Raw genomic sequence first — 27,706 nt, forward strand, 5'->3', positions numbered from 1 at the left:
AGACGCCACGGAACATACACAGTAGATAACAGTATTACATTTTTAAAGCTTGTACCTACGGACAAATCGTGTTCATGATATACAGTATAGCTGATTTCTCGCAGATTAATTTAAACGTTTCTTTCAAAATTGTGCTTTACATGCTAATCTTTACTAGCTTCCTGTGTTTTTTTTTTAACCAGTTAATGACATGTATGTTCAATGAAGGGAAATATTACAGGGCGGTACGAAGTATAATGATAATACGCTGATTAAATTATTTTACAATGGTAGTAGAGGTAGAAAGCTTCTTTGGTGTGTACATGCTGTACTGCACTAATCCAAAATTCAAAGGCCGTATCTACATCGGCTTTACTGTGAACCCTGAGCGGCGGATTGGACAGCACAACGCAGGACGGCACAGAGGGGGAGCCAAGAGGACCAGTGGAAGAGGACCATGGTATGATCTTATGATTGATGAATATACGGTCAGCTATTTTAGATCAGGAAGACTCTTTGGAATCATTTATAATCTGAATACGTTTAATGTGTCTTTTTTAGGGAGATGGTCCTAATTATCCATGGCTTTCCTTCAGATATTGCTGCCCTAAGGGTGAGTATAAGATGATTGGTGACTCATCTATCAGTCTAATCTTTATGTGTCTAAATAGTTTTTCATTTTTCCTTCTTTTTTTCTTACGGCCTCAGATGACTTTTTCAGTGAGCTGAGCTGATACAAGCAGTGACGTAAAAATGCTACGGACCACTGATTTATCAGATGGAGTTCTCACCTGCAGCATTTTGGCAATTTCTCTGAATTTGACTGAGGAGTTTGTTTGCAAATCTTTGGGCACTGATAATAATGACTCATCTGTTCACCCAGATTGCTTCTCAATGTGTATCAATTACAAATAAATGAGCAAGTGTTATTAATAGACAGTATGGGTTTACACATGACTTTTGTTTTGTGCTGACCTCTGTAGTGCACTGTTGCTAAGTGTGAGATACATATTTTTTTTACAGAAAATACATTCTGTAAAAAGCAGCGTCAAAACTCACAAGACGTATTATTAACAGAAAACCTCCCGCTCATCTTTTATGTGGATTTCTGCTGTTAGAGTGAGTAAATCAGCTGTGAGCTTTGATTTGGTCAAAGATTCAAGTTATCTCCAGGGGCTGTGTCAGAAATTGATATAGTTCTCGAGTATGAAGTTAAAAATTCAAGAACTTTATGCGAAGCTGTCAAGACATAAACAGCAGATAGATACCTCACTAAATTTATCATCCACATTTTTTTTCCACATTATCTTTCTTAATGGAAGCACATTTCCATGCTTAGAATATAGATAATTTTTATATTCGTTACACCTTATTCATTCGACAGTTTGCTCTTCTTCTAAATAAAACACCAAGTGTTTTATTGTATTTTGTATTTTGTGCAAAGGCAACAAACAAAACGCCTGCTTTGCGACCTACTAATGTTCTACTTGTTGCTCAGCTCACTTTGTGAAATTGGCAGCCTTGTTTATGTTCATATAGAGTAGGTAATCTGGATCTGATGACAATCGGTCACTAAAGTCGTATGTGGGGACCCGTTTTAGTGTTGGCTGTAAACACGAATACTGCCCTTGGAGCTTTGCTCACACAGGATGCATGAAAATACCTGGTCTGAACAGACTCTGAAACACTGCTGCACCTTCTTTTTTGGGTGGGCTTCCCAGGATTGTAGGACCATCGTGCATTTGTCAGGCTTTCTATTTAACCCATACCGTGAAGTAAAAGAGGAACTGTCAGTTACTTCAGTAACAGTTAAAATGATTGGTCCAGACAGAATAAATATAAATTGGTTAATCTCTTGAAAACAATTTCAACACTAGTACAAATCTATGTTCAAATACCTGTGTAAATATCAGTAAAATAATGGCTGTGTAAAGCATCTGATGCTGCAGGAAATGGGAATTTTGACTTGTTTACTATTCAGCCATTGCATTAGCCTTGGAACTTTGTATGGAAACATCTTAATTTTGTCCATAAAAATGATTGACATACAGCAATGTTAAAGCAAAGTGAGTAAGCTTTCAAATATGATAGTTATTTTTTATTTTATTTATTTGTGGTCTTCTCAGAAGGTAAAAGGGGAAAATCAAAATCATATTAATGTTTAATCTGAGCACCCTCAACCCTTATTACTGAAAAGCTCAAATATCCAAAGTATTGATACTTTTTTTTTAGTGTTGATAGATAAATAAATAGAAATTCTGTCATTTCTGTGTCAGTTTGAGTGGGCGTGGCAGCACCCTCACTCCTCCAGACGGCTTTCCCACGTCTCTCGGCGCTCCAGAAAGGAGTCGAGCCTGCAGTTCCACTGGCGTGTGGTATCCAACATGCTGCGAGTAGCGCCGTGGAACAGGCTGCCGCTGACTACCCGCTGGCTCAAACAAGAGTACAGGATGGACTTTGAGCCCAGCCTGCAGCCACCCCTGCACATCCCCATCTGTTTTGGCAGCGTGAGGGCCAAGAAGAAGAAGCTGCCCGTGCAGTCTGCCGGGGAAGAGGAGGAGATGTCCAGGTGTTTCCTCTGCAGAGGGATGCTGAAGGTAGTGTTCACTTAAAATGATCCTTTTACATTTTTGAAGGGATTCAACACCCTCCATAAAACATATTAATTACTCATTTAGACTGTCGGTACGGTCTTATAACTGCCAGTCTGAATGTCAGTCTGAATGGTGTTCAGACTGAATGGTGTTACAGTGCCGCCGCCATTCAAAGGATATCTGTTGGAACAGGGAAACACGAGTTAATGACCACAATAATATCACATATACATAAAGAGAGTAAAGTGAGGAAAGGTGTGACAGATGAGTCCCCCCAGCAGTCTAGGCCTATAGCAGCTTAACTATGGGATGTTTCAGGATTACCTGAGCCATCCCTATTCAAGGTAAACACAAGAAACTTGTGCTAACGAAAAAATAAATAAATAAAGGACCAGACTCAGTAAGTAATTCCCTATACTCCCTATATAGATCTGCTCCTCACACCACAACAACCATCTTTTTACAGCCACAAGCTACCTCAGCCTCTCACCAACTGCACACCAGTCACAGCGGGGTGGGGATGCAAACCCTGGTTCGGGTAGGGGGAGAAATAAAAGAGGTAAGATAAGCGGGAATGGGATTCAAACCCTGGTTCGGGTAGGGGGTAATGAAAGTATAGAAGGTGCCAGAGGTGGAGGCAGAACAAGACACACTAGCAGACACACTATCAGATTCAACAGACCTAACTATAAGCTTTATAAAAAAGGAAAGTTTTAAGCCTGGTCTTAAAAGTGGAAAGGGTGTCTGCATCCCGGACATTTACTGGCAGCTTATTCCACAAGAGAGGGGCCTGATAACTGAAGGCTCTGCCTCCCATTCTACTTTTAGAAACTCTGGGAACCTCAAGTAAACCTGCAGTTTGGGAACGAAGTGATCTGTTAGGAAAATATCTTACAATGAGATCTTTAAGATATGATGGAGCTCGGTCATTAAGAGCTTTATATGTAAGGAGAAGAATCTTAAATTCTATTCTGAATTTAACAGGGAGCCAATGAAGAGAAATATATGATCTCTCCTGTTAGTTCTCATCAAAACTCTGGCTGCAGCATTTTGGATCAACTGAAGGCTTTTCAGAGAATATGTGGGACAGCCCAATAATAAAGAATTACAGTAGTCCAATCTTGAAGTAACAAATGCATGGACTAGTTTTTCTGCATCACTCTGAGACAAGATGTTCCTGATTTTAACAATATTACGAAGATGAAAGAAGGCAGTCCTCCAAACCTGTTTTATATGAGAGTCAAATGATAAGTTCTGGTCAAAAATAACTCCAAGGTTCCTCACTGTAGAACTAGAAGCCAAGGAAATACCATCTAGAGTAACTATATAGCTAGACAATTTCTCCCTGAAACGCTCAGGTCCAAAGATAACGACTTCAGTTTTGTCTGAATTTAGAAGCAGACAGTTCTGAGTCATCCAGGTCTTTATGTCTTTAAGACATGCTTGTAGTCTGACCAACCTATTGGGTTCATCTGGTTTTATAGATAAGTACAGCTGAGTATCATCAGCATAGCAATGGAAATTTATGCCATGCTGTCTAATAATGTTACCTAATGGAAGCATGTATAAAGTGAAAAGAATCGGTCCAAGCACAGAACCCTGAGGAACTCCATGACTTACTCTGGTGTGTGAGGAAGATTCTTCATTTACAAGAACAAACTGAAATCTATCAGATAAATATGACTTAAACCAGCCTAATGCAGTTCCTTTAATCCCAATAACATGTTCAAGTCTGTGTAATAAGATACTGTGATCGACCGTATCAAATGCAGCACTGAGATCCAACAGGACAAGCACAGACACAAGTCCGCTATCAGAGGCTAAGAGGAGATCATTGGTAACTTTCAGCAGTGCAGTTTCTGTGCTATGATGCACTCTGAATCCTGACTGAAACTCTTCAAACAGATTATTTCTGTGTAAGTGATCACAAAGCTGAGCTGCAACTATTTTTTCAAGAACTTTAGACATAAAAGGGAGATTGGATATAGGTCTATAATGAGCTAACACTTCTGAATCAAGAGTAGGTTTTTTAAGTAAAGGTTTAATTACAGCAACCTTAAAAGTCTAAGGTACATATCCTGTCAACAAAGACAGATTGATCAAATCCAATATGGAAGTGTCAATTAATGGGAAAACCTCCTTGAACAGTCTGGTTGGGATTGGGTCTAAAACACAAGTTGATGGTTTAGAAGAGACTATTGCTGTTGTTAGTTCAGAGAGATCAACTGGGCAGAAGCCGTCTAAATACAAATCAGGTTCTAAAGATACTTCTAAAGCTGCTGTACTTGATGATACATCACTGATAATAGTGGGAAGGACTCCATCAAATGCATTTCAATGCACTCTTTGAGAATCGTGTAAATACAGCCTCAGATGAATAACAACACATGATATACTGCTCTTTCTCATTATTTGTTTCAGAAAAATGAAGCAGAAATGCAGAAAACGTTGTGAAAAACTAACAAAAACCCTGATGATTCCACAGCCTTAGAACAACCTTTAACAGCCTTCAGTTTAAGTAATGCTTTTCTATTATGCACGTTGAGGCGTTGAAATGATCAATGGAATGATCAGAAAATGAGTTTTAGAGCTAATCATTTTACCCAAAGTAGAACACAGCTTTGGGTGAAGATTTTTAACTTTCAGTGAGACATCAGATCTGAAGCTTGCATCCAACAACACCTGAGAGAATGGTTTGAAAGTCCAAATGAGATGAAATCATAAACCCGACTCTCGTTGAGAACCTCCTGCCCAGTAAACTTTAGCAAGCTTGAGTGCATAAGAATGGAATGATTGTAGAAACTACCAGCAGACACGTGCAAGAAGTTTTAGATGACTAAAAGAAAACGTTTACAGAAATCTATTATCTACCAAAAATGTTTATTCTAAATACTGTAGATACTGTAGATCACAGAATCCTGTTGCACAGGCTGGAAAACTGGGTTGGACTTTCTGGAGCGGTCCTTAACTGGTTCAGGTCCTACTTAGAAGGCCGGAGTTATTTTGTTACAATTGGCAGCTATGAATCTGAGCGAGTGGCCATGACTTGTGGAGTCCCCCAGGGGTCAATTCTTGGACCTCTTCTGTTTAACTTGTATATGCTCCCTTTGGGTCAGATATTGCAGAACTTTAACATCAATTATCACAGTTATGCAGACGATACACAACTTTATGTGTCTCTGTCACCGGACGACTGCAGCCCAGCAGACGTACTGTGTCAGTGTCTGGAGGAAGTAAACACCTGGATGAGAGAGAATTTTCTACAATTAAATGAAGACAAAACTGAGATCATTCTGTTTGGTAGCAAAGAGAAGAGGGTCAGCGTTGGTAAATATCTTGAGACTCGGAACCTTACAATCACTGACCAGGTTCGTAACCTCGGAGTGTTGATAGACTCAGATCTGACTTTCAGCAGCCACATCAAAGCTGTCACCAAGGCAGCTTTTTACCACCTCAGAAACATCAACAGAATTAAAGGTTTCCTCTCCCAAAAAGACCAGGAGAAACTCATCCATGCATTCATCTCCAGTAGACTCCATTACTGTAATGCTCTTTTAACTGGACTTCCCAAAAAGAGCATTAAACATCTGCAGCTCATCCAGAACGCTGCTGCTAGAGTTTTAACCCGGACTAAGAGATCTGAACACATCACACCAGTTTTAATATCTTTACACTGGCTTCCAGTCAGTCACAGAATAGATTTTAAAAGCCTGCTGATGGTTTACAAATCCCAGAACGGTTTAGGCCCAAAATACATCTGTGATATGTTCAGAGAATATAAACCCAGCAGAGCTCTTAGATCCAAGGACTCAGGTCAGCTGGTTCAGTCCAGAGTCCAGACTAAACATGGAGAAGCAGCATTTAGCTGTTATGCTGCTAACAAGTGGAACAAACTGCCAGTGGAGATTAAACTTTCAGCAAATGTAGACATTTTTAAATCCAGGTTAAAGACATTTCTGTTCTCATGTGTCTATGCATGAAATATCTTTTAACTTATCTAGACTGTTGCCTGTTTTTAAATTCATTTAAATGATTTTATTTGTTTCTTTTTATATTCTTTTATGTATTTTTAATGCTTCTTGCACTCCCTGCTGCAATGCTTTTATTTTATGTAAAGCACTTTGAACTGTTTGTACATGAAATGTGCTATATAAATAAATTTGATTTGATTTGATTTGATAAACAATTAGTTTGTATTAATCATAGAATCTTCCCTGTTTTGTTCATTACTCTTTGATGTTTTAGGATTTCTGAAGATGCTTTTTTTATGCTATTTTTTTTACATGCCCCCAAACAATATTCAGTGCAATAATAAGACCACCCAACCTGATTCTTGCTCTGCTGGAGTTTTCTTACCATTAAAGGAAGTTTACTTTTCTCTGTAAAGGATTTGAGGCTACAGCCATTACTGTTGTCGTGGTTACAATTGTTATTCTAATATTGTACATGAGCAATTTAATGGAAAAGACTGCTTGTCAAGATGTTTGATCCAACTTGCACTCTCTTTCTCTGTTGCTAACTCTGCTTTTGCAGCTGCCTGTTCTTTTAAAGAAATAGCAATAGCTCATTCAGATAAGCTCCTTTTTTGTTAACAAAAATCCTGCTTTCTCTGTTACTAAACATGGAGAAAATGACAACAATGATATTTCTTAAGCAAGCATCTAGAGGAGAAGTTAGATGGCATGTTGACAGCGAAGATGGTTCAGGTATTGAAATGTTTCTATGTTTTTACTGCCATTTTATAAATATAATAAATAGGTCATGTGGGAACATTTTTGACTAAAACTAAATCGGTGTCAACTTCTGACATCAACATTTTTCATCTCTCTTCCAATCCTCATTTTACTTTTAGTTCACAGTTTCAAAGTGTCATGGTTTCTCTTTTTGTGTGCTTTCACCTTAAAGTCAGACTCTAGATTCTCTAGATTCCTATTTTGTACATTTGTTAAGGTTTGCAGGTCATACTTCTGGGGCTGCTTCTGCTCATACCTGACCTGTATTGATTTGTAGATGGGCTTGTGTTTGATGGTACAATGTCAGTTTAGATGTTAGCCTTTTAACATTTAAATGAATATAGAAAAATGAATGGGCTAATATTTTGTTGCCAATGTAATAATATTGATATGGTGTTACTAGCAGCTTGTTGATCACAATACTCACTGCTCTCCTGTCTTCTCAAATCTCTTCTTTTCTTAATTTTTTCCCCCTTTAGACTTTAAATATTACCAGAACATATTTCACTTGCTCTCATTCTCTACCATAATCCCACTCACTCTCACAATCAGTCTTTTGTCCAGATGACTTTTTATGTCATTGTCCTTTTTACTGGGATTCAGTTCAGAAAAAGTTCAGAAGTTCTGACCAAACAAATGACATTTGAAAGCAGAAAGCAGAAATGGACTGAAACTTATTCCAGTGAAATGTGTCTCCTCTCCTCGTCAGGTGTCAGAGAAGGTCAGCTGTTTCCACCCTTTCTGTGGGATGAGCAGTCATTTAAATTGCCTCGCCAGATATTTCCTGAAGCTGGAGCCATCCCACCTCCTGCCAGTGGAGGGAAAGTGTCCATCCTGTCATCACTCGGTGCTCTGGGGGAGCCTCGTTCGTCATAAACACGGTTGCGTCGGAGACCTTGAAGAGTTCACACCATCTTCCTCTCAGGTCAGTTGGGCAACTGGACAACTCTGCTAGAGACAAGCCAGGACAGCCTGTCCTGGCTTGTCTTTACACTTGAATGTTGCTTTTGGTTTATTAACTTTGATCACTTTGATCTTCCACAGAGCCACTGGGCAGATGAACTGCAGATGTGAAAAAAAAGGAGGCTGCAAAAACATATTTATTTCTTATTTAAAAGCAAAACATCAGAAAACCAAGAGGAATGTGTGTGGTGGCATGTTGTCGTCAGTCTGAGTGAAGAAAAATGAACAGAGCTTTTCATTTTTATAATCCCATCATGAAGTGTTCTTTTTGATCATGTACAGTATGAATATATTTTTATTGTATCAAATATTTGTGGAAAAAATGCATTCTTTGAGAAATAAATGTTTTTTACGATTTGTTTTCAAATCATTTATTCTTTGTAGCTGATATCAGAAATATTTCTTTACTCTTTCAATATAACCTACATCTGCACTATGTTTAGAATATATGTTAAGTCATTGATGTCTGAGAAATATTCATATCTGCCGTTTTTTAAAAGACAGAATTATTAAAAGCATATGTGAAGTTAAAATTTTTAAATATGATTCTGCTGCGTTTCATTCCTTTTTTACCTCAGCCCACAGCATTTACATTGTCACACTGTAACTGCTGCACATAATCTGTTCTTTTCTTCTTCTGGGACAGTTGGCTACACTGGAGATAATCACATTTATTACAGTAAAAGAAGGAAAAATGAATGTGAGGGATTTTTCTCTCTTCTTTTCTCCACTTGTGCATATACATGAATTTATAGAGGGTTTGGTAACAAGCAGTTATCTCTGTGAAACACATGTAACACTTTGGTGATTCACACAGTGTGCCTGAAACACACCTTCTGAAAGCTACTTATTTCAACAGTACAAGCTCATGAATGAATGAATGTTTTATTATAAATTCTTGTTGGTTACAATGATAAATGAAACAAGAAAGCATTATTAAAGTAGTGCTAATAACGGCATACAATCTGATGACACAGTTTCACAAAGGCACTGTTGGTAAGTTGTCACAGAAAACTTCATTAATCACCTTCTGAAATAATAATAAAGTAAGGTCACATAACTTCCAAAACATTCTTCTCATAATTGGGCTTATGTGGTGGTCTCCATGTCCAGTAATGGTCTGAACCTCTCTTAGAAACCAGGAAAAAATTATCACAGGCTTAAGATATTCAATATTTCTTCGTTTCTTTTTCTTTCTTTCAAAATGCTTGCAAAAAAGATGGTCTGTTTATTTTTTTTAAGGCTCTTTGATATGTACGGAAGTTAAAACTGGATTGGACAAATTAAAAGAACAATCTGTTCATTTTCTAATATTTTGAAAGCTAAAATGAATAAGTTCTCTTCTTTGCAATCATTTGCCAGCCCCTTTACTTTTGCTTCCTTGAGCTGTTTGAATCTTTCTACCTTTAGTTTTGTCTTCAGCGAGTGAAAATGCAAGAGGTTGATGTCAGGGGACTCACTCGGCCATTTCTGAATGTTTATCTTCAAAATCATGAGTTGTTCTAAGCCCTCACTTTTTTTCTTCAACAAACACAAGCACGGAAAGGGAGGAAACTACTGAAAGTAGAAAGGAAACTCAGTATAAGTGACACTGAAATCTCAGTAAACAACTTTTGCATTATGTGGCTGGATTATTATTGTCTGAGCCAGTAAGTTGTAGGTAGAATTTATTGTACCTGGCTGTGCATAGTTGCCAAATATTTCTACACTGCAGATGTTTAGTGGTTTCCTGTCATAGCACTTTTGCTTCATATTATATTTGTGTGCCTATCTTAGACAAAAATACAATATTTTCTAACTTTTTCAAGTCAATGTCAGGTAGTGGCCATTTTACAGATGAAAGACAAAACAGGCTTATAATGCTGACATTTGAAATGGAGCAAGATCATTAGACTAAGAGGCAGGTTGAATTCCTGCTTAGACCACTTTTTGTCGTATGGCTGTACTTTGGTGGCTTAATATTGGTGCAGTGTTCATTTTGAATTATTTTGCTACTATGACAGGATGTTTTCAAAGTTAACAACTATCATTCAAAGTTTTCTAGGTAGTATCGTTTGTAGGCTTCTTTTTTTTTATCTATATGATGCTAACAGTGTCTGTTAGGCAATGTTGAGTGGGCAGTGTCAGATTTTATCAGACAACTTGAACTGAAAACACAGCAAAAAAGGAAACAGATTGATGAGAGCAAAGATAAATGTGTTACAGACAAAAAGGCTCAACAGATTAGAGAACTGCAGAATTGATAATAATTCTCCATGGGTGCATTTCACCCCTTTCACATTATACAAAGTGATTCCATCCATGGTTGATATGAATATACTGATCGGTACATTTTTAAGCTTATGACATTTGTTTGAGGCTGTACATCATTCTTCTGTGTTTGTCTTGACAGTCTCCTTACTGCTCGGCAGGGGGCGTTTGCACAGCGATCACAGGCTGTAGGGGCAGAAAATGACAAAAGGGATTTAAGCCACGCATTGGTTACGATAAGATTAGTTCATGAATTATCTTTGTAAAGATTTTTACTTCAGAGAACTTTCATATAATTTTGCAAATAATTCAAGACACTGCCACGCTCGCACTGCGTTGAAGGTTTAAGAATCCATTTAGGTGGTATAGAATCCCGTCATTTACACTAGAGCTGGGCGGATCGATTTAAAATATTGATAGTATCAATACTAGCGTTGGTATTGGGTATTGATCGATACTTGTGTGATGAGATCGATTCTTAAAGGGATAGTACGCCTCTTTTGACATGAAGCTGTATGACATCCCATATTAGCAATATAATTTATGAACATTGACTTACCCCCCGCTGCGTCCTGTGAGCCGAGTTACGGCCTCGTTTTGGCGTTGACGAAGGTAGTCCGGCTAGTTGGTTAGGGTCCCGAAAATAAAGCGTCTTGCTTCTCAAAACAATATGCGTTCAAAAGAGTAATACATTTGCATCACAAAATCGTTATCGATGAAAAAGTCAGACCTCACATCGCTTGGCGCTATTTTTGCCTCCCTTGATATCAATGCGTCCAATGTAAACTGTGCAGACCGAAGAGCAGACCGAGCACTCCCCTGCTTCCGAGCAGCAAACACCGTAACAGGTGCAGCTATCGCTAGGTGGCTGGACGCATTGATATCAAGGGAGGCAAAAATAGCGCCAAGCGATGTGAGGTCTGACTTTTTTCCTGGAGAACGATTTTGTGATGCAAATCTATTACTCTTTTGAACGCATATTGTTTTGAGAAGCAAGACGCTTTATTTTTCTAGCCTCAGCCAACTAGCCAGACTACCTTCATCAACGCCAAAACGAGGCTGAAACTCGGCTCACAGGACGCTGCAGAGGGGAAGTCAATGTTCATAAATGATATTGCTAATATGGGATGTCATACAGCTTCATGTCAAAAGAGGCGAACTATCCCTTTAAGTTTCAGTTTCTCTTCTGTACAACTCCAGGGGCCTCATGTACAAAGACTTGTGTGGATTTCCTACTGAAACATGGCGTACGCTCAAACCCAAATGCCCTCCAATGCACAAAAAAATATCCGGATGTATGAATCTGTGCGTATGCTAGCCTGGCTGATGCGTCCACAATCTCGATGAGATGGTGGTCTGGGAACTAGGTGTGCATTTTCTCGTATTTGAGGCGTGGTTTACGAATGCCTAGAGCCGTTTAATGGGCGCTACGAATGTCTATCAAATGGCGTCTGGTTCTTCCCATGCTGCTTTGCGCGCGATTCATAGCCAATTGTATCACTTATACCAGATGACGACAGAAATTCGACGAGGAAGAAGAAGAAAAAAAAGTAAAATAAAAGTAAACTTGCGCTCTAAGCTACTTAAAACACTTTCTAAGGCTGCATCGAACGGTAACGTTGTGTCCGCTGCCATGTTGGATTAACACTCTACAAGCTTCGGTGTAGCGCAGAGACATCGTCATCGTCTTGCTACCCCCCCGTTCTGTGATTGGTTCCCAAACTCTGGCAAAAATAAGGGCGGTGGTTTCCAGGCTGACTTTGCAGTGAGAATGAAATTGAGCGCAAAGCAGCATGGGAATTCCCAGGCTATGCGTATGCATGAATCCAAGCAAATTTCCTTTGTACATCCCAATCAACGTGGAATTGAGCACACATGTCGGAGTACCCGACTCCTCCCTGTCCACGCCCCTACATAAAAATATGCACTTTATTTGCACAACTTACTTAGTACATTTCAAATTGAAAATCTTGAGTTTGTTCATTGCAAATGCAGATTAGCACCCCAAAAGGGAAATTTAAGTTTGAAGTTTTCTATAAACATTTCTGAGTTCCTTAATAAAAGTATTTTTATTTGCCTGAAAACTTTGTCCTGTGTTTAATTATCATCATAAACATGATTAATTAAAGGAAAACTTACATAATAATTAAATAATCATGAAAATTCAAGTTTTCATTCAAATTTGCATATTGATGATGCATTCTCTATGATACATTGCTCTCCCCTACACAAAAGTAGATGGTAGTAGTAAAAAGTATCGGCAATACTAACCCTGTATTTACTTAGTATTGGATCGATACCAAATTTTGCAGTATCGCACAGCCCTAATTTAAACTAGAGGATTAGAGGGGCGTTGCTAAACCATTCACCAGTATGTACTCACAATTTTGGGAGCTGGCCCACAACAGTTGACTACTTTGCAGCAATAGGCAGCCAGAGTGGCAGAGATGGCCAGCAGAGTAGCCTGGATGACCACACCACCGGCATAAAAGTGGGACTGGATGCTCTGTGAGTGAAGCAGCAAAAAAAAAACAGACAAACAAAAAAAGTCTTTCTCCAGTGTCCTCTCTTCCACTGTATAGTTACATGTCATTTCCTTCCCATTAGCTGCTTTTAAATGTTGCTCCTCATCTTAAATTTGAACATGATCATTTTATAAAGAGGGTACTGTCCTTACTCACCTCAATTTGATGGCAGATTTCACCATAATTGTGTGTGCTGTTGTCATTCTCATAGTAATAATGCCAGCAGTAATAGGACACCTCCTCCATTTTAATCAAAGTGCAGACTATGTTGAAGATGGAGGCGCCACATGCCACAATCTGCATCCCCAAACAGGCCCTCAGCTGAGAGAAAGAAGATTTTTTTTTTTTAGATAGACAAGGGAAAAAAAACAACTCAACACAAAGGAGAAGAAAGGGTGACTTCCTGTAACCATCCTGAAATTAAAAGTCGGAGCCATCAGCCTGTTTCACTTCCCTTCTTGACAGCCTTTTCTGCTCGTCTTTGCCCACAGAACTGTGATCAGTGTCAGTTCCACATCCAGAGCACATGACATCCTGTTACACAGCACTCTGCTTTACTGTTTGGATGTATACGTGCTTATTTTCAGTCCCCTCCTTTCTATGAGTCTTATTTCATAAAATGATCCCAGCTGTAAATCTCACACAGACATTCTATTTTCAAGTAGATTGCACCCTAAAGCCGGTGGGTAGCTTGTATCTCCTGTATATCTGAGAGCTGTGTACTGTTACTTCTGTTTGTCTGTCTGTCTGTCTCTGAAGCACGTGACCCACCGTTGGCAGATGGAGGTTCTGTGCTGCTACAGCCACATGCCCAGCTATCAGTACCTGTAATGAGAACAAAACCACACAGTCTCAATATCTTTTCAATATTTCCTCATTTTTTTCATTTAAAAGCTGAGCCACTTCTCTTTTAAAAAATAACTAATTATGGTTGAAATGTAGCCTGAAAACAATTAGTCCAAAAATGGGTCAATTTCCAAACACTGTCACTTCCCTGAACACTAAAACAGTATAAAACAAATTGAACAAAACATGAAATCATACTTTTAGAGCAAAAGATGAACAGTAATAAACATGGAAATGTGTTTCCATCCTTTTTAAAATTTAGACGGTTATAAATCAAAGAAAAAATTTATGATTATTTATCACATGATTATGCTTTCCAAGGGTAGTTGGACACTGCCACCCACAACCTGAGGTTGAATTTAGAACATAGCCTTCAATCATATTCACCTGGTGTGCTGTCATAAAGAACAAAAAACAAAGCAAACAAAAATGTATTATGTAAACATATTTTAATATGATATATGACAATCTGCATTTTTATGTAGTTCTACTAAACTTAGTCTTATTTTTATGCTTTTGGACACTGGAACACTTCTAAAACAAATAGCTACACGTATAACAGATCAGCAAAAAGCTGATTGCCTCACTAAAAAAACAAAATCAATTGTTATAGTATATATAGTATTTGAAAGTTGAAATAATTAATAACATAAATTATATTGAGGGGTGACAGTAGTTTTATGGTCTCATTGTTTGTTTCCTATCCCACAGTTCTGCTGGTTATGGAGTATATCTGAGTTTTCCATCTGCTTACCAGCAGAGATGAAATGAAGAAAGGTATGTCAGTGTTCAGTTGACTCAGGCCTTTAGCTTGAAACACGCCGACACAGATTATTTTATACGCACTCAGGCCAATCTGTGTTATCTGCAACACACAGACAATGATTAAAAAAATAAGGTTGAAAAATAAGTGGCAAGCAAAGGTTGAAAACACACATAAACATGTGCAGCATACCCCGAGAGCTTTGGGTTCAGCTTCCAGGTACTTCTGCTTCCTGTGGACGTTTCTCTGAAAGGTGACTGCAATCAAGGGGTTCTGAGCCGGGCTGATACCCTCCTCCATAACGGCTGCGTCATCTGAAACCAGCATTGCCAAGTACATTCAAAACTGAAACATGATATAAATGAAGGTTTGTGGATTTTTTTGGACTAGTTTTCCCTTTTCTGTGTTTGTTTCTATTCTGTTTTCTTGTTTGGATTCTTTACAGCGCTATTTTCAATTAGATTAAATGCCTGCAACGGTGTGGCATCTGCAGGTAAATCGACTTTCACCCCTGGTGTGCGGTTGAAATCTCTCCGTCGATTATGGTGGTAATTGTCAGTCTTCCACTCACATTCAAACCCTTCAAAATCATCCTCGTCGTTATCGTCATCTTCAAACATATGTGCTAGCCATAAATCTCGATCAATTGGGTCAGCGCGTTCATCAGCATCATCAAAGCCAAGAAAACTCCTCAAAATCGTCACCGTCTGAAATGTCTTCCCACTGAAACTCCTCCATGCTTGTTCGATGTAACTTACTTAACTTCAAAACAATGACACGAGGAACATGACGACACTCTCACGTGTCTATTATAATGCATTTCATTGGCGCAGAGGTCAATAATTGGTGCAAAACAACCCTTATACAGGAAAAAAGACGTGTACGCTTTCCCGGCCTTAAAGTGATAGTTCGGAGTAGATTCAACCTGGGGTCATTTGAACCGTGATATCCAGCCAAGTAGGCACGCTCAAGTCACTTGCAGTGGCTCCCATCGAGTTACAACATTCACGCAGCAGCAGACTGTAGGCCTGTAAAGCCTTGATGTCCTCAGCCTTAACGATTGGCCATAAAAGCACTTTATCCATGTAGGCGGCGGCTACTTTGAATGGGTCACCAAAATACTCCAGAAGTAATGACTTTAGCCGCTTTCGGACAGACCGTTCTAAGAAAGTAGTTATCAGAACTACCCTCCTCGAATTTCGTTCTGATAACTATCCTTCCCCAGCGGAACTGTTTCAGTCTGCATTCGCACACTAGTCGGGACCTGATAGGGACTGATGCGCCGCGCGCAGCCGTCTGCTTCAGTGACGTGTTAGCCGTTAGCTACATTCAAACACAAAACAAAACGGTAAAAGTAAGGAGAGTAGAAAAAACACCACCAAGAAGCTAATATGGAGAGTGGGGAGGCCACTGTGTTCATGGTCTGCATGATGGTGATATTAATCATGGACAATCACATCAGGCGTCTAATATCGAGGCTGGAAAAGCTCACAGAGAGAGTCAGGAGATACTTTTTCATTTCATGAAGGAAGAAAGGAGAGCAGAGCGCTGCAGACAAATGAGACCAGTGTAAGTTTAACTTATTAAACACCCGCCGGTTGTGTCTGTGTCATATGAGGAGACATTTCAGCCGTGATAGAATTACATGGGGCGTAGCTACCGACCACCACACACCTCCGTCAGATTCATTCTATAAGAACTATGAAAAGACCCGACCTTGGAGAAGGAGCTAAATAGTTATAGGAACTAAGGGAGATAGCCCCGAGTTCCTGTATGTCCGAACACGGGAGAAAACGGCCCCGCGGATTAAAAGGTTATTAGAACTGCCAAAGGTTCCTCCAGTCCGAAAGCGGCTATTGCCTTGGTGTATCCATGGGAAGATGGCAGATGTTGGCAGCTTCTGACCAAATCCTTGGGCTGACCTCTAGTATATTGCTCGAGGTAATACAGACAGTCCTTGTGACTCTGTGTTCTTCCTTCAATGTTGTGCTCAAATCCTCGTATGAAAGTCTGGTACTGCAGTGGATCTCCATCAAAAACCTGCAGGTCTCGCTTAGGTAAGAGGAAAAGTGACTGTTGTTCAACCAATAAAGATGTTATTTGATTTTGCCTCTCCAAAACAGTGAGAAAACGCTGCTCTGAATTATTCTCCATTGCAGATGCAGCTGGGTCCAGCTGAAAGTGAGGAAGTGATGGATGTAATGCACCTTCAGGTGATGCATGCAGACCAGCTCCAATCACAGCAGTGGGAATAGTGTGCAGACCAGTCACAGCAGTGGGCAGAGTGGGCAGCTCCATTTTGTTGTGCGTCTTGGGCCTCACAGCAGCATAACTTGAGGGCAAAACAAGATCTTCAGCCCTCATGGTCGATGGCTGTGAGGTGAGCTCAGGCACAAACGCTGCAGCATCAACATTTTACTGCGTTCTCTTGCTTTCCTTCAAATAGGAGTTCATCCCATCCGACCTAGCAGACCTGCGTGACACACGAGACCCTTCTGAAGCTTTTAACACGCTCACCTTAGCCATGGAAGCTGCCAGCTCTATATCTAAATCCAGCTCCTCCTTCTTTCTTCTCAAGAGTTCCTGCTGCTCCTCCATTTTCCTCCTCAGTTGTTCCTGTTGTTCCTCCATTTTCCTCCTCAGTTGTTCCTGTTGTTCCTCCATAGCATGCTTCTCCCTCAGCAGCTTCTGACGAGCCATAAGAGCAGCTGTTTCAGCCTCAGCTCTCCACCTGGCTGACGATGTAGAGGACAAAGATTTGCTCACCCCTGTACTGCATTTCTTTGATCTCCCAGATACGTTAGATACACTGTCACTTGGTCTAATGTCATCTTCAACTGTGTTATCCATATTTTCATTGTTATTTGAAACAGACCCCAAACATGGTGCAACAGCATCCTCTGCTAGTGCATCTGGGACATCTTGCATTTCAAACAGCCATTTATTTGCCTCCTCCACAAACGCAGTCTTATGTTCTCCAACACTGTGAAACCATGTGTTTTGGTTTTCTTGTTCTTCCGGCGGGAGCATAGGAATCACAACACCATGAAGATGAGTTGCTTCTAAGAACAAACTTGAAATATTTCCAAGATATGATTTTACCCTTTCAGCATTGTCAGCACTTTGCATTAGGCAATTAATTTCTTTTATTACACCTTTGATCTTTCTTACTTTAGCTTGGCGCTCTTCTTGGAGCTTTTCCAATTTAAGTTCAAAAGCCTTGGGTGTAAGTTTTGTTTGTCTCTTCTCACTAATTTCATTTCCAACACTTGACTCCATTTTTTTTTATAAATCACAAAATTAATCCAAAAAACACATCACAAAAATAGCTGCTTTACTGATCACACAGTGCCTGTGTTTCCACGTGAAAAATGTACAATGCGTTGTCATTCCCCAACTTTCCAGTGGAGCTAAGCTAACTCAACCCTAGTCTTCTGTGCATACTAGCAGTGGGTATTTATGTACCTAAATACCGATAGTCTCGAACCAGACTGACCGTCTGAACCAGAACTACGGCGGTACTCCCAAGCACAAAGCTTCACCCGCTTGACACACGAAAGAAAAACTGCAAAAGTCCCAAACAAATAAACCAGCACATCACCATATGTGAATATACCGCTTAGCCTAGCAGGGAATACATTCATGCATTGACAACAAATCTAATCCAAAATGTTTACTGTAACTTTCAACGGAGGCGAGTATGATGACAAAATGAGTGTAGTAGTAGCAGTATATTTGTGAATGAATGGGCTTAGAGTCCAGCGCGCATTCAGCTATGTTTGTAACTGGGAAAGCGATCTCAAACATCCAGCGTATCCCGACATTACACTTAACTCTGGCTTAAACAAAACTTTTTTTGTTGACAAAATATTGCGGCGTATAAACTTAAAAACCAATACAAACGCCGCGGCCGGCTAACATGGGGTTTTACTACTGAAGACGCGTCACGCAGAACTATTGCACGAATGGTGTTGTTTATTGCTCCATCTCACAAGCTTGTACATAAAAGACAGACACTCACTTCCTTTTGATGCATTTCACAAGCCGTGCAAGGATGCCTCTGACAGTGCAGTTATTATTATGCTTACGTTTACGGTCAACAAAAAGTATTTCCCCAAGCTCACCGAGCCGCCATGATCCAAGCTCATCACATCACAACTGAGCTCACCTGCTCATTTAAAGGAGAAACACACCCAAAGTGCCACCCACAAGACACCGGCGACAGCCTCCGCTGACGTCATGCATGTGCACACAAGAAATAGAATAATACAAAGTAAAACAACTCAAAATCAATATATGGCTACTACACTTGGGAAACATGTGTTTTTGACTTATCTGTTCCGACAAACATTCATACAGCGCTGCTTATGATATATTTTCCCTCTATGTGGGCAGCACATTTTTCTACTCAGTCCCCCTCAGTGACCCACTACTGGTAAATGGAAAATGGACTGTACTTCTATAGCGCTTTTCTAGTCTAACTAGACCACTCAGAGCACTTCAACACTACTTGCCGCATTCACTCACACTGATACAGCACGTCTTAGTCTATAACTACGTGCTCATTCCTACACATTCATACCAGAGGTGTGACCAGAATGGCATGTGTGGGTGGGCAGGTAGCTCATCTGGGGGGGCAGAAAACAAAACCTGAAAAAAATCAGTGGAAAACCACGACTACAACTTTAAGCACGCCCCCTATTCAAGCTAACCAACTGGAAAGAAGTTATGACAATTGTTCTGACCCTTAACCCCTTCACCATGTTGCAAATATGTCCTATTTTGGAAGGTTTTTAGACCAGGACTTTAGGATGCAATAGCTTTTGTTTAACATGCTCCATATTCTCCATTGAGGGTTTAAATTCAAGTAGATACTTGGGGCAAGACATCCATCCAACTCCAGCTTTTTATTACCTTCATTAAGTCTACATTTCAGATCATTATATACAACAAAAACATCCGAAAATGTGAAAATCGCCTTTTTTTTTCAGCAGCAAGGGGTTAAGGTTACAGAGGGGGGGAAACAGGATAACAAAAAAATAAGTAAAGCTATAAACTTTGCAGATATATGCTTTTTTAAAATCACCACCTGCATTTATTCTATCAATACAAGACACAAACAGAGATAATAAATTGTGGCCTTTTTTCTGGCCAGTTTTCTTTGGATGGACAGGGCATTTCTCAGGGGGGCAGGACTTGTTCCCGTAGCCACGCCCCTGATTCATACACTGATGGATGCGTCGGTAGGCAATGTGGGATTCAGTGTCTTGGCCACTGACCTTCCGATTGGTGTTTGGTGGGCAACTACTCTTCCTCCTGAGCTACAGCCCCCCCCCACTAATTGTACGCAATGTTAGGGATTAGTGCCTTGCCCATGAACACCCTGGCACATAGAGGGGCAAAGCAACAATTTTTTTTCTGAAATGCGATTCTCTTTTGATCGTCTTTGGAGAGACCTGAAATCTGCTGTACTCTATTGCTTCCCAGCCTGGTTAAAGGGACACTGTGTAATTTCTTCCCCCATCTAGTGGTGCAATTTTATTTTGCAAAGTCGAATGAATTCGCTCCCTAGCGCCTCGCGTTTTCAAATGTGCGTTGAACTACGGCATGTATCAAGATTCAAGCAGCTCACGTTGCCTTTTGTATTCTCTTTTTGGCTTTTTTGGCGACGAGGATCCCTTCTCCTGTGGCGTGGCATAACTATGGTCTTCCATTGCACACAAAAGTGCAGGCCGTTCAGGCTGGTTTATACCAGAGAATGTCTAATGGCGTAGACTGGCTCTGTTTATACCTGCGTGCAAACGTGACGTCAAAATGACGTCATTTCCGCTTGCAAGCCTGGCGATTCGAAGTGCTTTTTGTCCCTCTCGACACTTCGTCGTTTTTCATAGATCAGAAGGACATGGCAGCCTCCATAGAGCTCGCCCGCTCTATGTAGATACAGACAAGTTATTCTTCACTCAGGAGGATAAGTGAGATTTTTGACAGAGATAATTTTACACCAATGAGGACTAATTTATGAATGAATATGTTGATTTGAGCTAATAAATGACTAAATATATTACACAGTGTCCCTTTAAGCTACAAAAATTATACCAAGAATGGAAAAACATGCAAATAAAATATGTGCCATGTTTGTGTCATTCCAAGAAGACTTGAGGTCACTGAAAACTTAGCTAGACCATTGTAAATATGATGTTTCGGTCTCTTCTCTTTATTTAATTTCCACAACCCCTTAAAAAAAAATCTATATTTGTGTTACCAAAATGTGGAGAACTAAACTAAATTTTTTATATTTTGATGGGCGGGCGAGTCCGAACAACAAAATGTGCAAAACCTGAAATGATCTGAAGACTTTCAGTCAGCAATTAACTGATTCTGATTCTCTGTTCTGACTAGAATCGGACATTTCATTAACAAATTCAGTTACTAATGTTCTGAAGCAACACCCCTTTTATTTTCAAATGCAAGTAGGCTTATTCGTCAGTTAGCTGTTACTCACCGTTTTGTAACTGCTGCTGTTCTGATTTAATGCTTTGACAAAACTAGTCAGTATATTTATATAATTAGACTATTATAAGGTGAAATGTCAAAAGGTCAGGCAGTATGGATCAAGCAGAGAGGACATTGGGCTGACACGTTATAATGTTGGTAATCATTATACAATGATGGAAATGCGTGATGCTGCACAATATGTATTGTAGGCAAACTTTGACATTAGGCAGCAAAGATTGCTTGAACACTATTTCGAGTACATTTCCTGTAGCCCTATCGCAAACAATGTAGGCCTGTAAGACGTTTTTCTTCTCACAATAATTGAGGTAACTGCGCATTAAGTAGCAGCAGTTTCAGATTTCTAGAAATCACTTCTTTGCCTGTTAATATAAATATTTAGCCAAAACGACGCCAAAAAAAGGGAACCTGCACTACACTAAGCTTGAAGCGGAAGCCAGCCGCAGTTATAGAGAAAAGAACAACATCTGGATTTCATCACTCTGAACAAACAGCAGGAATCTTGCAGATTCCTGCAGAATCCTCCCCTTTTCAACCGGTGCATTCACCGAGCCTTATTTTTAGTTGATCTATTTTTTTACCTGCCATTGTCCCAAGTTCCGCTGAAACTTCACCAACAGACGGCTTCCTTATTGATTCGTATCTGTCTGATAATTCCAGGCCTCTGCTCAAAGATTTTGCAATAATTTGGTGGAAGTGGGAGATCGAGTCCCGCTTCTGTCGGTGAAACTCCAACCCTCTGAGGGGGCGGGATCTGATGGACTTCTGCTCTCTCATCTGCCAGTAAACTTATAAAAATATAAAAAATATACAGAAGTTTGTGTTTCTGGGGGATTTTTACATTTTTCTTTTCTTTTTCTTTCTTTATCTTTCTTTATATCAAGTGTAGTTTTAAGCTATGTAAAGTCTGTATGTTTCTTTTTTTTTCTATATAAATTACTTGTTATGTTTCAGTCAGGGGCGTGTCTACGGGGGGGCTGGGGGGGAGAAATGCCCTGTCCTTCCAAAGAAAACTGGCCAGAAAAAAGGCCACGATTTATTATCTCTGTTTGTGTTTTGTATTGGTAGAATAAATGCAGGTGGTGATTTAAAAAAAAGAAGCATATATCTGCAAAGTTTATAGCTTTATTTATTTTTTGTTATCGTGTTTCCCCCCCTCCATAACCTTAACCCCTTGCTGCTGAAAAAAAAAGGCGATTTTCACATTTTCGGATGTTTTTGTTGTATATAATGATCTGAAATGTAGATTTAATGAAGGTAATAAAAAGCTGGAGTTGGCTGGATGTCTTGCCCCAAGTATCTACTTGAATTTAAACCCTCAATGGAGAATGTGGAGCATGTTAATTAAAATTAAAAATTAAAATTGACGGTCATGATTTATGCTAGTGTGACCATGTTTTCATTACCGAATTTAATTATTATTATAATTATCATTATTATTATTACTATTATTATTATTATTATTATGCTTGAAGTTGTAGTGGTGGTTTTCCACCCATTTTTTCAGGTATTGTTTTCTGCCCCCCCAGATGAGCTAACTGCCCCCCCACACATGCCATTCTGGTCACACCTCTGGTTTCAGTACTTCTCATGTATTCACATTTATTACGTCAACCAAACAAATTAAACAGACACAAAGGAGGTAAAATCCCCACCATGTGGTTTGCAAGGTAATCTAGAATTGCATTAAAATTGATTGTCCATGAAACTAAACTCCCACAGCAAACTACAAGCCCACCATTTGTCTTTAAGACTAATCTTATGTACTGAATGCTTACTGGAGTTTGTTATCTTAAAGTGTTTTTTTTATTATTATTTGTGTTAGAAATGGCTAATGGCTAATTACCTTTTTTCAAGGTCTGCATAAAAAAAGGGTGAAAACAATAAGCTATTTTAAGTCTACTTTTTTTTTGCAGGTGGATGCAAAAGTCTTAAAATAGACTGATATGATGACATAACTGGACAATTAAACTTTTTTTTTCTGAGCAGTCAGTCAGGTGACAAGAGCACATACAGAGAAGAAAATGCAAATCGATTGCAAACTAACTAAGAGAAATGCAGAGACACCATACCACAGAACTGCAGTCTTCCTGGATTTTCAAGAAGTACAATTTGTTAAGTGCCACACTGTGGTTGTGACAAAGAAGGCTGTTAGATGATCACCCTTTAATCAGATTTAAAAATGATTTGAAAACCATTGGGCCCTTCTAAAACTTTTTCAAAGAAATTTACACAGGGGAGAGCGATGCACCTCTTTTTAAAAACATTTAACAAGCTGTGGTTGTTGCTGGAGCAAAGACTGATTGTGAAGTGCCATGTGTCCCGATCATGCTTGGCTGTGGTGTTGTTTTGGTTTCGGGGTCTCAGGTGGGCTGAGTCTGGTTTGCTCCTAATCTCACACCTGTTCCTTTTCTGCCCTCATCAAGACATCTTCTTAAGGATCTGCAGCAGCAACCACTCTTCGCCAGATTCTCTCACTTCATCAGTGGTAATTCAGCCAACTCCTGTGCTTCCTTTAAAGAATATTACCATTGCGTATTATCACTCTGGATCCCCAAGCTAAGGTCCTAACATTCTCCTGTGGATTCTGTGACATCTACCTGCTTTACCAACCTGCCTGCTGACTCAAAACCACTGCACCACAGCCAGCATCCTCCCCTCCATTCTGGAACCCAACCTGGACTCAGTAAGGGCAGATCGATACTTTTACCAAGATAAATCACTCTCTCAGACCTTCACAAACCGTCTCCCTCTCCTCTCAGAGCTTCCCATTCACCTGGATCCTCCCTCTGGCTTCCCACACCTCTAAGCTTGGTCTTTTACCCAAAACTCCCAGTGAAGAAGAAGAAGAAGAAGAAGAAGAAGAAGAAGAAGAAGAACTTTTATTTATATAGCACCTTTCATAGATAAAAATGACAAAGAGAAAACAAGTTTATATATAGATACAAAAAGTGACATCGGGCCAATCAACTAAAAGCCTGTCTAAAGAAGAATGTCTTCAGCTGCTTCTTAAAAGAATCCACAGACTCCGCCTCACGAAGGGACACAGGCAGCTTGTTCCATAATTTAGGAGCAAAAGCCTGGAAAGACAAGTCTCCTCTGGTTTTAAAGGAAGTCCTTGGGACCATGAGGAGGTTCTGGCCTGAGGACCGAAGGGAGCGGCCGGAGCTGTAGGGACACAGCAGATCAGAGACATAACTGGGAGTCTGCCCCTGCAGGGCTCTAAAAGTCAACACTAAAATTTTAAAATCTATACGATATTTGATCGGGAGCCAGTGCAAGGAAAATAAAATTGGCGTAATATGAGTCCGTCTGCTTGATCCTGTTAAAAGTCGAGCCGCTGCATTTTGGACCATTTGAAGACGATTTAAAACAGATTTGTTAAAACAAACAAAAAGAGAATTGCAATCATCCAAACGTGAAGAGATAAAAGCGTGAATCGCAATTTCCAGGTCAGAGTTGGACAGGATTGGCCTTAACTTTGCAATATTTCTTAAATTATAGAAACAGTTTTTTCTAACTGTCTAGAAAAGCAGTCAAGAGACAAAGACTGACCAAACCAGACGCCAAGATTCCTGATGCTTGACTGAACGGACGAGCCCAGAGAACCGAGGTGGTTCAGGACCAGGGGAGCAGTGTCAACATCTGCTCTTGGGTCCTTTTTGTGAGTCAGCTGGGGACAAGTCAGACACCATGAGACTTCCAGCCCAGGAGGATCGTGGAACATAATTACTTATTGTTATTTATTTGCAATCATTTATTACAGTTACTTGAAATTTGAGCAAAACAAGTGAGTTGTGAAAAACACTTTTCCAATTAATTGACTTATACACACCCTTAGAAAGTAACATGTTTGGTTTTTTTTGTTGAACATTCAGGTTTAATGTTCTCTAAAGCTTTTGATTTACTATATGCATGTATGTGTTTGCCTTATAACTGCATGTAGTGTAGAAGCCAAGGTGTTGTGGAAGGAGAGAGCTGTTTCTGTGATGTAAATTTCCACAGTTGAGACCCTGTACATGCTTCTGAGACTCACATGTCAACATATGATTTACAAAGTAAATCATATGTTGACATGTGTTTTTAAAAAAAATGCTTTAATGGATTCATTTAACTGAATAACATTTAATCCCCGAAAGAATAATGATTTAGGATTTAGACATTTTCATTTTTTTTTTTTTTTTTTATTTATATAGCGCCAAATAATACAAATGTCATCTCAAGGCACTTAGATAGTAAGTCCAATTCAAGCCAATTGGAATTCAATTAATTAATAATAATCATAATTCATAAAATAATCCAATTCGTTCATATAGAGCCAATTCAAAAACAATTTCCTAGCTAAGAAAACCAACAGATTGCACTGAAAACTTTTTGTTTTTCGGTCCAATCTCCTGGCCTGAGCGTGCCTAAGGCGACTGTGGAGAGAAACGACTCCCTTTTAACAGGAAGAAACCTCTGGCAGAACCAGACTCAGGAAGGGTGGAGTTGGGGTTTGAGAAGACAGAAAGGGGGGGGGGGGGGGGGGGGGGGGGGGGGGCGCAGCGGCGGCGGCACTGTAACACCATTCAAAGGATATCTGTTGGAACAGGGAAACACGAGTTAATGACCACAATAATATCACATATACATAAAGAGAGTAAAGTGAGGAAAGGTGTGACAGATGAGGCCCCCCAGCAGTCTAGGCCTATAGCAGCTTAACTATGGGATGTTTCAGGATTACCTGAGCCATCCCTATTCAAGGTAAACACAAGAAACTTGTGCTAACGAAAAATAAATAATAAAATAAAGGACCAGACTCAGTGAGTAATTCCCTATACTCCCTATATAGATCTGCTCCTCACATTTTTGAGCACCGTCCTTTAATTATAAATACAGGGAAAACACCAAACCTTACCCAAGGGTTACCAGGTAGAACAGATACATTCTTAATACTCAACAATGAAAATTTCGACCAACCTCCTTACAAATTCTTAGCAACTGCTTGAGTCTTCAAATTAGACCAATAATAAAGGCCTAGACAACACCCATGGTACACTTGAAAAGTCATCATGCCATTGGGATCAATGAAAGGAAGGTAACACAATGGTAAACATTGGCTCTATTCAAACATTTTTGAGTGTGTTGCTGGTTTCAAATTCTCGATAGATCTAAAAATATTGTATATAAGTGCAATGAAGTTGTACAGTGAAGACACACTAATCCTTCCTTTTCTACCCGTGTCTCTAAAATAACGGTTCAAATCAAACAGCACAGTTGTTTGTTCTTCTGGTTCTTCTGCACAGTTGGTCAGTTCTTCTGAAGAGTGCAGACGTGTCTCTGCTTCCTCCTGCTGCTTATCGCTTTATTTGCTTTTAAATCATTTTACTGCTTTCCACAAGTCTTGGATATAATTTTATTCTTTTTCTTTTAAGTGAACCAAGACTTTTTAAAATCATTTTTATTCTTTTTACATCTTATCTGACGAGCCAGCGACTACAATCCTTTCAACATGCCCTGTGAAAGCTGTCGGATATATCAACAAGAAATTTGGGCGCTACAAGTAAGGATTTTTGCCTTAGAAACTGAAATGGGACTTCATGAAACGCTCCCAATGGAATCCAATGGTAAGAAGTCCACATTTACTTCCAAAGGAAAGGATGAAAAAACTGTTACCTCCAACTTAAAGCTAAATGATACTGTGTCTTTTCCAAGACTCTGTAAAGGCACGTATGATGGACTTGGTGCAAAGCCGAAGAATCGTCAAACTGTTAGTATCAACAGAGAATATGTAACATCACCCGGAATAAAGTTAACAAACAGATTTTTACCACTGTCAGAGCCAAATGTGACTGAGTGTAACAGACAGAGAGACGGTACAAAGAAGCAGATGGACAGAGAAACTGTGCCGAGTGTCAAGGTCAAAGATACTCTTGTGCTTGGAGACGGAGCCATATCTAATATAAACATAAACAGAATGGTTACATGCAGCTATCCAAGTGCCACTGTCTCTGACATCACAAGATTACTACCAGAGGTACTGGCAAAACACCAAGGGGTGAAACAGCTGATTGTGCACGTGGGTGCAGTGGACATCAGAGAGAATCAGTCTGAAATCTTAAAAAAAGACTTTGAGAAACTGTTTGAGAGTCTTGATAAAGTGACAATACCAACATTCATAAGTGGACCTGTCCCAAACATCGACAGGAGGATCAACAAATTCAGCCGGCTGCTTCAGTTGAACACATGGCTGTCCAAAGTCTGTGAGTCCAGAGGACCTCATTTCATCGAGAACTTTAATCTTTTCTGGCAAAGAGATGAACTCTTTCAAAGAAAAGGCCCACACCTGAACAGAGGTGGAGTGAGACGACTGACGGATAATCTTCTCCACGCTCTGAGGCATCAGAAGGGGCCAGGGCCAGGACCAGGACCAGGACCAGGACCAGGACCAGGTCCTGTGCTGCCGCAGAGAGAGAAGAAGAGCCAGAGAAGAGCTCCTGCCTCGCCACCCAAGGACCCAGCAAAGGATTCAGCCACAGCAGCCACAGCAGCACCTCCAGC

The 27,706-nt window shown here is 39.9% G+C and overlaps 2 protein-coding genes across 3 annotated transcripts; one reads left to right on the forward strand and one right to left on the reverse strand.

The window, feature by feature from the left end:
• The first annotated feature begins 2 nt into the window (after positions 1 to 2).
• slx1b (SLX1 homolog B, structure-specific endonuclease subunit) lies at positions 3 to 9,129 on the forward strand. Its single transcript, XM_075450635.1, has 5 exons — positions 3 to 439; positions 541 to 592; positions 2,256 to 2,576; positions 8,016 to 8,231; positions 8,351 to 9,129. The coding sequence occupies exons 1-5, from the start codon at positions 267 to 269 to the stop codon at positions 8,378 to 8,380; spliced, it is 792 nt and encodes a 263-aa protein (XP_075306750.1). The 5' UTR covers positions 3 to 266; the 3' UTR covers positions 8,381 to 9,129.
• On the reverse strand, positions 8,713 to 21,900 carry LOC142368462 (uncharacterized). 2 transcript variants are annotated; one of them, XM_075450636.1, is made up of 7 exons: positions 21,748 to 21,900; positions 14,846 to 14,967; positions 14,645 to 14,755; positions 13,816 to 13,869; positions 13,201 to 13,365; positions 12,903 to 13,025; positions 8,713 to 10,705 (listed from the first exon to the last, which is right to left on the reverse strand). In XM_075450636.1, exons 1-7 carry the CDS (start codon positions 21,752 to 21,754, stop codon positions 10,667 to 10,669), a joined length of 621 nt encoding a protein of 206 aa, XP_075306751.1. In that variant the 5' UTR covers positions 21,755 to 21,900; the 3' UTR covers positions 8,713 to 10,666. The 2 variants fall into 2 exon arrangements, with proteins under 2 accessions (XP_075306751.1, XP_075306752.1); XM_075450637.1 differs by lacking the exon at positions 21,748 to 21,900 and adding an exon at positions 18,675 to 18,793.
• Positions 21,901 to 27,706: the final 5,806 nt, after the last annotated feature.

Source organism: Odontesthes bonariensis, chromosome 19 (genome assembly GCF_027942865.1).
Source record: "Odontesthes bonariensis isolate fOdoBon6 chromosome 19, fOdoBon6.hap1, whole genome shotgun sequence".
NCBI lineage: Eukaryota > Metazoa > Chordata > Actinopteri > Atheriniformes > Atherinopsidae > Odontesthes > Odontesthes bonariensis.

Bases quoted from the DNA above. Each gene is read 5' to 3' on its own strand.
- slx1b (XM_075450635.1), top strand. From the start codon at position 267: ATGGTAGTAGAGGTAGAAAGCTTCTTTGGTGTGTACATGCTGTACTGC. The intron at 2,577-8,015 runs GTAGTGTTCACT...TCTCCTCGTCAG, and splicing joins TCTGCAGAGGGATGCTGAAG to GTGTCAGAGAAGGTCAGCTG. The intron at 8,232-8,350 runs GTCAGTTGGGCA...GATCTTCCACAG, and splicing joins TCACACCATCTTCCTCTCAG to AGCCACTGGGCAGATGAACT.
- LOC142368462 (XM_075450636.1), bottom strand. The intron at 13,870-14,644 runs GTAAGCAGATGG...TTCTCATTACAG, and splicing joins TCTTCATTTCATCTCTGCTG to GTACTGATAGCTGGGCATGT. The intron at 13,026-13,200 runs GTGAGTAAGGAC...CTTCACTCACAG, and splicing joins AAATCTGCCATCAAATTGAG to AGCATCCAGTCCCACTTTTA.